This window comes from Chiloscyllium punctatum, chromosome 49, assembly GCF_047496795.1.
Source record: "Chiloscyllium punctatum isolate Juve2018m chromosome 49, sChiPun1.3, whole genome shotgun sequence".
Taxonomy (NCBI): Eukaryota; Metazoa; Chordata; class Chondrichthyes; order Orectolobiformes; family Hemiscylliidae; genus Chiloscyllium; species Chiloscyllium punctatum.
In genome coordinates, this window is record NC_092787.1 from 44131903 (window position 1) to 44142252 (window position 10350).

A 10350-nucleotide genomic window follows, 5' to 3' on the forward strand; every position below is an offset into this window, starting at 1 on the left:
ATTGTACACTGACACACACAAAAACACAGTGTACAGTCAGGCAAATATACACTGTACACTGAAACACACACAATGTACACTTAGACACACATACTGTTCATTGAGACAACACACAGTACACTCAGATACACTGTAAACTGACACTCACACACTGTACACTAGAGAGACACTTACACTCCATACTGAGAGACACCAACACCATACACTGAGAGACACATTGTACACTGACACAAACACACTCTATTCTGAGGCACACACACGGTGTACTCAGACACACTGTATACTGAGATACCCACCGTACACTGACACACACCCTGTATACAGAGACACACACATTCCACTCAGGCACACTATAAACTGAGACACAGACACTGTAGAGTGAAACACACACACACACTGTACACTGAGACATACACACTGCTCACTGCTACACAGAAACAAACTCTACACTGAGACATATGCAAACTACACTCACACACACATAGTGTACACTGAAACACACACACACACTGTACATGACAGACACAGACACATTGTTCACTGCGACACACAGACTGCACACTGGCAAACAGACATACTATACAGAGACACAGACACTGTACACTGACAAACACTCACACTGTATGCTAAGACACGTACACACTGCACTGAGACGTACACACACTGTATACTGTGTCACAGACACTGTACATTAACAGACACACATACTATATAGTGAGACACTGACACACACAAACACACTGTATACTAAGACACACGTAGTACACACACACACACACACACACACACACACACACACACACACACACACACACACACACACACACACACACACACACACACACAAACCCATAACACGGCATGGTGGTTCAGTGGTTAGCACTACTGCCTCACAGCACCAGGGTCCCAGCCTTGGGCGACTGAGTGGAGTTTGCACATTCTCCTCGTGTCTGTGTGGGTTTCCTCCAGGTGCTCTGGTTTCCCCCCACAATCCAAAGATGTGCAGCTCAGGTGAATTGGCCATGCTAAATTGCCCATAGTGTTAGGTCATTTAGACAGAGGGAAATGGGTCTGGTTGGGTTTCTTTCTGGAGGGTCAGTGTGAACTGGTTGGGCTGAAGGGCTGTTTCCACACTGTAGGGAATCTAATCTACTTAAAAAAAAACACTGTGACTGGCATATTAATATTGTTGCAGTCTCATACTGAAGACTGTACACCGTGTGTAGCTGTGCTGCTCAGACATGTTGCAGTGTCACCCAGACATGTAGTTGTGTGCACACACGTGTACCTGTGCCACTTACCTGTATCTCTGTTGCCTATGCTTCTAGCTATGTTGCCCACATGTGTAGCTGTGTTGCTCTTGTGCATAGCTATGCTCTCCACGCCTGTAGTACTGCCACACCCTCACAGATTTGTGTTGTGGACTATGCTCCTATTGGATTGGACTAAGCAGCTGGTCAGCTCACAGTCTCCGCTCTCAATGACCTCAATACACCAGCGTCATTGGGTTGGCACTGCAGGGTGGAGATCGATGCTCTGATATGCCCCTTTCTCAGGTGCTGCCCGGAGCTGTTTTATTGAAGTGGAGGTGGTGCACACAGCCCTCTCAGATGAGCAGATTGTCTCTGTCCCTGGGAATGGCAGCTTTTCCTTTATAGAACAGAATCCCTACAGTGTGAAAACAGGTCCTTCGGCCCAACAAGTCTACACAGACCCTCCAAAGAGTAACCCAGCCAGATCCATTCCCCTAATACTCTATATTTACCTCGATTTCTGCACCCACCCTACACATCCCTGAACACTATGGGCAATTTAGCATGGCCAATTCACCTGACCTGCATATCTCCGGATTGTGGGAGGAAACTGGAGCACCCAGACACGGGGAGAATGTGCAAACTCCACACAGACAGTCGCCTGAGGGTGGAATCGAACCCGGGTCCCTGGCGCTGTGAGGCAGCAGTGCTAATCACTGAGCCACTGTGCTGCCCTGTGCCACTTTCACTCAGAACCCGTGACAACCCCCACAAAGTCCCTGATGAAAGCGTTTCCATGGTGACCATCTACCTGCTGCAGGTATGAGTAAGGCCAGGGCGGGCAATGGTAAGACTGAGTGTACAGTTCGTCAGGGGCCGGGTTTATGGTCACTGCGAGGGTTCCCACGAGAGATCCTGGTGCCAGGCAGATTACAATGAAAGCAGCTTAAAGGAGGAGGGTGGCCTTCTAAGGAAACATTCTCAACAAACCAGGAGAACCTGTTCTGCTAGCTTTCTTGTGCAGCACACACAACAGGAGCAGTCACAGAGGTAGCAGCTCCCGGAGACAATGGGACAAAGAGAGCGAGAGACGGACCGATGCAGCAAACCAGACTGACACAAGTCAAGGGAGGGCAACGCAGCCGGTGAAGGGTTAACCACAGAGTTAAGGACGTCAGGTCAAATCCATCGGAAGGCTGCAGCATCCAGGAGGTCTGCTGGTTCAGAGCCAAAGAGGAAGACCGGCCTTCAGACCCATTCAGACTCCTCCAGGTTTTGGGTGGAAAGGCAGCGAGATTTTAACCTGACTCTGACCTCACTGTGCGAAACAGCTCAGGCTCACCGTTCCAGAGAGCCACTGCTGGGGCCAGGCAACAGGTTTTGGCTGAGCTGGACAACTGGGCACTGGTGACTGGGAGAAGCCAGGTAAGTGAGGAAGATTTCCTTGTCCAGTCAGTAGCATGACGCAAGTCGGAACGGGAAGTATGGAAGTAGTTTGGGGCGTGTGGGGGGTGAATGGCGAGATTGGAGGCTGGTGTGAATGGTAATTAAGGCTGTTTTCATTAGGGGGACAAAGGTTAAGAGGTGACTTAATAGAGGCATGCAAGATGATCAGAAGATTAGATAGGGCGGACAGTGAGAGCCATTTTCCTCGGATGGTGATGGCTAGCACAAGCGGATATAGATTTAGATTGAGGGGTGATAGATATCAGAAAGATGTCAGGGTTAGGTTCTTTACTCAGAGAGTAGTAGGGGCGTGGAATGCCCTGCCTGCAACATAGAGTCACAGAGTCATAGAGATGTACAGCATGAAAACAAACCTTTCGGTCCAACTCGTCCATGCCGACCAGATATCCCAACCGAATCTAGTCCCACCTGCCAGCACCCGGCCCATATGCCTTCAAACCCTTCCTATTCTTACACCCTTCCAGATGCCTCTTAAATACTGTAATTGTACCAACCCCCACCACGTCCTTTGGCAGCTCATTCCATACACCCTCTGTGTGAAAAGGTTGCCCCTTAGGTCCCTTTTATATCTTTCCACTCTCACTCTAAACCTATGCCCTCTAGTTCTGGACCCCCCCATTCCAGGGACAGTAGTAGACTCACCAACATTAAGGGCATTTAAATGGCCATTGGATAAACATATGGAGAAAAATGGGAGAGTGTAGTTTAGGTGGGCTTTAGATTGGTTTTACAGGTCGGGGCAACATCGAGGGCCGAAGGGCCTGTACTGCGCTGTAACATTCTATGTTTTATGTTCTATGAGGTCGTGACGGGAACGGTGGTGCTCCCTCAGATGGTGTGAGGCCTACAACAGTGCTGGCTCTAGAGGTTACCATGACGCCGGAGGGAAACGGCTCCGAGTGTGAGTGCGCAGTCTGCTGGAACCCCTATGACAATGCCTTTCGTACACCAAAGATCCTAGAGTGCAAACACACCTTCTGCCTGGAGTGCCTGGCCCGTATGAGCCTGGCGTCCGTGCCGGAGATGGATCCAGGCATGTCCTGCCCCTTGTGCCGCCACCTGACACCTCTGGGTGCCGGGCAGCTGGTGACAGGCCTACGCACCAACGCGGAGATTCTGGGTCGCATGAGGCTGCAGCCAGTCCACGTCTACCTGGACCACGGGCGCCTGTTCTACAAGGGGCCGGGCAAGGCCAGCTTCCTACTGCGGCGGCCCACTGTCTACACCCTCAGCCTGGACGTGGAGCGTGAGGGTGGCCTCCCCCTGCCTACCCAAGCAGCGCCAGCACTGGAAGACCGACTGCCCCAGAACACCATGTGGAAATGCTGCCAGAGTCCACCCTGCAGAACCGCCATCTACATCATGATCGCCACCTTTGGCATCACCATCATTCTCGTCATCTCACTCTTCTGGACTAAGAAAATCCTGTGGGATTTGGGCTGAGGGAAACTTCTTGCATTTATTTAGCCACCCTCAGGACACTCTACCCTCCCTCTGAAGTCCTTTCTCTTTAGTGACAGTTGCACGGTAGGAATTGCAATCTGTTCCCAGCAAGTTCCCTGAAACAGCCATGTAACAAATCCTCAGATAACCTGTTTTCACCATGTCAGTTGAGGGATAAACATTGGCCAGGGAAACCACCTCTGCCGTTGTTTCCCCAATGGTAATGTGGATTTTTCTGCTGCCTGAGAGGGAAAATTGTTTCATGTCATATCCAAAAGACAGGATCTTTGAATGCTCAGTAATGCACTGGATTGTCAGCTGGATTCTGTGCTGAGTCTCTGGAAGCAGGGATCTTGAACCCATGACCTCCGGCTTCATAACACGAGCTCCCACCCAGCTTAAGCAATCGATGACCCGTGAGGAACAGGAGCAGCATCCAAGTGAGAATCTTAGCAGGTGGGGAATACCACCTCACGTAAGTGGTATCAGGTTGAAGTTTTGGTCTAAACTTTGCTGGTCGGTTCCTCACAGGGAGTGTCACCAAACCCTGCAAAGTTTCAGAAAGGAAATTGATATGATTATCATTTCACATGGATACTCCTAAGACCCAATGTCACAGTGAGGCTGCTCAGGGTCACGTGGTCTCTTTGAGTTGACGTGTTCTGAGTGTAGCACACAGGCACAATTTCTAATGACATCATATATTACTCTTGCACAAAATCACCCAGTGCACCTTCAAACTGATTGTACCATTAAAAATGGAATAGATGTGGTGAGGTGCCATTTAGATCAGGGTCAAAAGTCACAATGACATCTCAACATAATTATAATAGACTGGGAGAGGTAGGCAGTGTACCTGTTCAATATACACCAGGATATCTTCACAGCCCACTGAAGGACAGGTACATAAATACTCCATGACGTCATGTTTTGGTACACTAAATCCCATCCGAGGGAGGTTTAATACACTCACCAACCCCCATCTGAGTGAGGAGGTAAAACACTAACCTCCATCTGCTTGAAGGTCTGGGGTACACTGACTCCCACCCAAGTGAGGGTCTAGAGCACTGACTCCCATCTGAGTGAGAATCTAGTACACAAACTCCCATCCGAGTGAGGGTCTAGTACACTAACTCCCATCCGAGTGACGGTCTAGTACACTAACTCCCATCTGAGTGAGGGTCTAGTACACTAACTCCCATCCGAGTGACGGTCTAGTACACTAACTCCCATCTGAGTGAGGGTCTAGTACACTAACTCCCATCCGAGTGACGGTCTAGTACACTAACTCCCATCTGAGTGAGGGTCTAGTACACTAACTCCCATCCGAGTGACGGTCTAGTACACTAACCCCCATCTGAGTGAGGGTCTAGTACACTAACTCACATCTGAATGAGGGTCTAGTGCACTAACCTCCATCTAAGTGAGGGTCTAGTACACTAACCTCCATCTGAGTGAGGGTCTAGTGCACTAACCTCCATCTGAGTGAGGGTCTAGTACATTAACCTCCATCTGAGTGAGTATTTAGTACACTGACTCCCATCCAGGTGAGGGTCTAGTCCACTAACTCCCATCCGAGTGAGGGTCTAATACATTAACATCCATCTGAGTGAGGATCTAATACACTAACTCCCATCTGAGTGAGGGTCTAGTACACTAACCCCCATCTGAGTGAGGATCTAATACACTAACTCCCATCTGAGTGAGGGTCTAGTACACTAACCTCCATCCGAGTGAGGGTCTAGTGCTTTCACTAACTCCCATGTAAGTGAGGGCTTGATACGTGTATGCTGTCAGGCAGTCAAAGCTTCCATACCTGTGAATGTTGACCTGAAGGTATCCTTGGTCATGAAGGAGGATAAGTATTTCCCGCTTCCACTCTCACATTGCGACTGGTGACTGTGCAGATGCCATCACAAAATGTTTTTAAATAATCAGTTGCAATTTAAGAAACTGAAGACTCTTACGTTGCTTGCAATGAGTGAGGAGAAAATCCAGCACTGAGCAGATAAACCAAATAATCTCTTTTGAAAGACAGTCCTTTTATCATTGAGCTCCCAGGGCCTTGGCCTGTTTGCAGAGAAATACATTGAGAAACAGCTGCCATCCCTTCAGCCTAGGGCTGTGGAGGAGCTACAACAGTCACCTTTGGTTTCCATGGAAATAATGCCATCAGCATTTTGATGCCAGGACAATATTGCCATGAGTCTTTGGTTGCTTGGGAGATACCACATCAGCTGCTGGTTACTAAGGAAATGCCATCATCGGCCTTTATGACAAAGTCAAAATGTGATGTCTGAGAAATCAGAAACTCAGGCTTTGCATTGAATTCATTTCCTCGCTATCATCAGAGCCCAGGATGGTCCTTAATTTGCAGAGAAAGCCAAATGCAATTTCAATGCTGTTGTTAAAGAAAGACTTGTGGTTATAAATCTCCTTCAACGTCATGGGGACATTTCAAAGGATTTTACAACCCACAAAGTACTTTTGAAATGCAGTCACAGCAGGAAACTTGGCAGACCAGTTTGTGCACAGCAAGATTCCACAAAGAGCAATGTGACAAAATGACCAGAAAATCAGTTTTGGTAGTGGTGATTGAGGGGCATTATACTGGGTATATCTGGGAATTTGGTAACATTAGATGTCAAGAGCCCTTCTATCATTAACAGCCTGAGTGTTTTGGTGTGATATTGTAATTGACATATTTGTATAAAAATCCAAAAACACCCTCATACCAGGGCTACAATATGAAAGTTTGTGTGTTTCCAATACAGGGTGAATCAGAATCAGGAAGTGTTAATGGAAAAAATTAGGGAGTCTCTGGATTGAGAGTCTTCTATGTCAGTATTGTACCACATAAGGGCTTGGGGGTTTAGACCAACTTTTATAGGTTTACAACCAAAACAAATCATAATTTCAGGAGTATTTTGGAGCCAAAGTCCTGATAAAGCAATTGTCCATTATCTTTTTATCTGTATACATGTCTCTGTACGTTATCTAGGTGGAAGCATCAGGTTACAATACAATACAGACTATTTGATTGGGTAAAACTGACTTTAATGTGGAGAAAAGGGGGTGTCATTCAATTCAAATTGTAGAAAGGCAAGTTGGAATATCATCCCATTGGTCAGAGTCTGGGAACTGTGAACAAGCACAGTGATTCATGAGTCCAGGTCCACAAGGCAATGAAATCTGGAAGCATAGGTACAAAAGCAATAAGGAAGATGAGGATAAAGTTGCCATTATCTCCAGCAAACTGGACTCCAAAATGGAGGACACACTCCTTCAGTACTATGATGATGATGTCACTGGGCAAATAATCCAGAGGCACAGGCTAATGCTCTGGGAACATAGTTCAATTCCCATCACACACAGCCAATAAATTGGGAGTTGAAAGCTAAGTTCAGTAATGGTGACCATGACAATTATCACCATTTGTAAAAACCCATCTGATTCACTCAGGAACAGGAAGTCTGCTGTCCTTAATTACCTGGTCTGGCCTACATTTGACTCTGATATGGTTGACTCTGAACTGCCCTGGTAAGCCATTCAGTTCAAGGGCAAATAGGGATGACCAATGCAGCGATGTCAGTGAACCTACATCTAATGAAAAGAAAGAAAATAGTGCCTTGGTCAGATCATTATTGCATCCTGTTTTGGGAAATGTACCTCAGGAAAGATATTTCCCCTTGGTTGGGGAATACCACAAATCCACCAAAATTATATCCAGTTTAAAGGGCTAAATTAAGGGACAGGTGGGATAAATATGAATTCTGTGTGTAGAGGGGTCATGTAGTCATGGTGCCAAAAATGACATGGGAGGGAAGGTAAAACAAAGCAATTAACTTCAATTGAAAACCAGTGTAAGGGGCTGTAATCTAAAAATTATAATTATGCCCTTCTGAAGTGAAGCCATGAAGCACTTTTGCACATAAATGGTAATCTGGAACTCCTTTCTCCAATGGTGGGACAATTAAAATTTCCATGACTGATAATAGTAGATTTTTAGTCAAAATATTTAAAGGATATGCTGTAAAGGCAGGTGAATGGGGTTGGGAGGCCAAAAATTATCATCTAATAAATGTGATAACAGGTTGGTTGGTGGAGCTGAATGGCCTACTCCCATTGCAATGTTTCTTTAACAGAAGGAACTGACACCAGGAAGTATGTTCATTGCCTTGAGTGTTCAGATATTAACCCGAAAATATTGCCCTAATATGCACACCACCTGCACAGGCAGTGACGTTCAAACAAGCCTGCAGATATTCAAACCAACGTTACGACACACATTTAGGACAGTGTGGGATTTGAAACTGGGCTTCCTAATCCAGAGGTGGGGACACTACCCCTGCACCACACGAGCTCTTAAACAAGCTGCACCCTGAGTCCTTTTGGCTGTCTTCTATGGAATCTGAATCATCCAATGAGGTGGCACTTAATTCACAGCAAAGGAACTAATCCCATATACAGCAGGCAGGCCATATCATTTAATTTAGTAACATAAGGTACAGGCCTGTCTAGAAGATGGTTGGTAATGCCTCTGGACTGTTATACTCACCTCCACACCCCACCCCCAACCCCCACCGACAACGCTCAGCAACTTCTGTTCCACAAGTGCATGCCCCATGGCTGCTGGGGACAACGGGGTAACTTCTGAGTGGGATTTATACAATTGAACAGCAGTTTGCAGAATGGGTAACAGCTACTCCGACTGGGATACATTCAAATAGGTTGCTGCTGTTGTAAACTGAAATGAGAGAGATGGGGTGGGGGAGGGGGCTGCTGTCACTCAGCGGATATTTGTAGGGTACAAGGGTTGCACATAGAGGGGTGAGGAGAAACTCAATGACACAGGAATAAAGTGTGAAAGTGGGACTTTGTGAAGGACACAGAGCCTGCCCGGGTACAGATGAAATATACCCAGAGTTGGACGGAATGCACATAGGGAACATTTCTAGTGGCCTGCTGACAGTGTATTAGGAATTGCCTCAGCAGACAATTCCTGCTTTTACAATGCTGTCTGATCAGGACCTCTCTCTTCTCTAAATATTTCACACTGCACATGTGAACTGGTATAACACTTTTAATGTTATCCCTTTTGTTTTAAATCTCTGCACAATCCAATTAAATGTTAATTAAAAGTTAATGAAAAAGAACGTGTTGTGTTGGTGCATGGATGAATGAATGAATGAAATCTGCAGGATCATTGGATTTGAAAGGTATTTGATTCACTGGAGTACCATTTTCCCCTGGGACCAACTACACACTGTAAGATCAGCACACAGAGGTGGTCCTGGAAAACCGGGAGGTTTGAAATCAATCCTCAAGTGTCCTGGGAAAAAAAAATCAATGGGAACAACAAGACAAGCTGAGGCAGCCAAGGTATATAACATTAAAAGCTACATCACAGCTGGACCAGGTGATTAAAAAGGTATTGAGCTTGCTTGCATTCATTGGCTCAGATCATTGTGTATAGGAGTTTGGATATCATGTTGTGGACATTGATGAGGCCACTTTCGGAATACTGTATGCAGTTTTGACCACTCTGCCAAAGGATGGGTATTATTAAATTGGAGAGGGTTCAGAAAAGATTTACCAGTACGTTGCCAGGATTGGAGGGTTTGAGTTACAAGCATAGGCTGAGACTTTTTTTTTACTGGAGTATAGGAGGTTGAGGGGTGACCTTATAGAGGTTTTAAAATCATGAGGGGCATAGATAAGGTGAATAGCAAAAATATTTTCCTTAGAGTGGGGAGTTCAAAACCAGGGAGAATTTTTTTTAATGTGAGGAGAGAGATTTAAAAGGGACCTGAAGGGCAATGTTTTCACAGAGGGTGGTTTGCTTATGGAATGAACTGCTTCAAAAGGTGGTAGGTGCAGGTACAGTTACAATATTTAAAAGTCATGATGTGGAGGAGCCAGTATTGGACTGGGGTAGACAAAGTTAAAAAAAAAAATCACACAGGTTATGGTCAAACAGGATGAAGGAGCAGCACTCCAAAAGATAGTGCATACAAATAAACCTGTTGGACTATAACCTGGTTCTGGATGTAGGTTTGCTCACTGAGCTGGAAGGTTCATTTTTCAGATGTTTCGTCACCATACTAGGGATCCAAACTAGTGTTTGTTGATAAGAGTTCTGGTTGGAATGCCATGCTTCTAGGAATTCTCGTGCATGTCTCTGTTT

The 10350-nt window shown here is 46.1% G+C and overlaps 1 protein-coding gene across 1 annotated transcript; it reads left to right on the plus strand.

Moving 5' to 3' along the window:
- Positions 1–2224: 2224 nt before the first annotated feature.
- On the plus strand, positions 2225–9279 carry LOC140469648 (E3 ubiquitin-protein ligase RNF183-like). The gene is made up of 2 exons (XM_072566354.1): positions 2225–2678; positions 3523–9279. The coding sequence occupies exon 2, from the start codon at positions 3594–3596 to the stop codon at positions 4161–4163; it is 570 nt and encodes a 189-aa protein (XP_072422455.1). The 5' UTR covers positions 2225–2678; positions 3523–3593; the 3' UTR covers positions 4164–9279.
- Positions 9280–10350: the final 1071 nt, after the last annotated feature.

Coding starts and splice junctions, on each gene's coding strand:
- LOC140469648 (XM_072566354.1), top strand. CDS start 3,594: ATGACGCCGGAGGGAAACGGCTCCGAGTGTGAGTGCGCAGTCTGCTGG.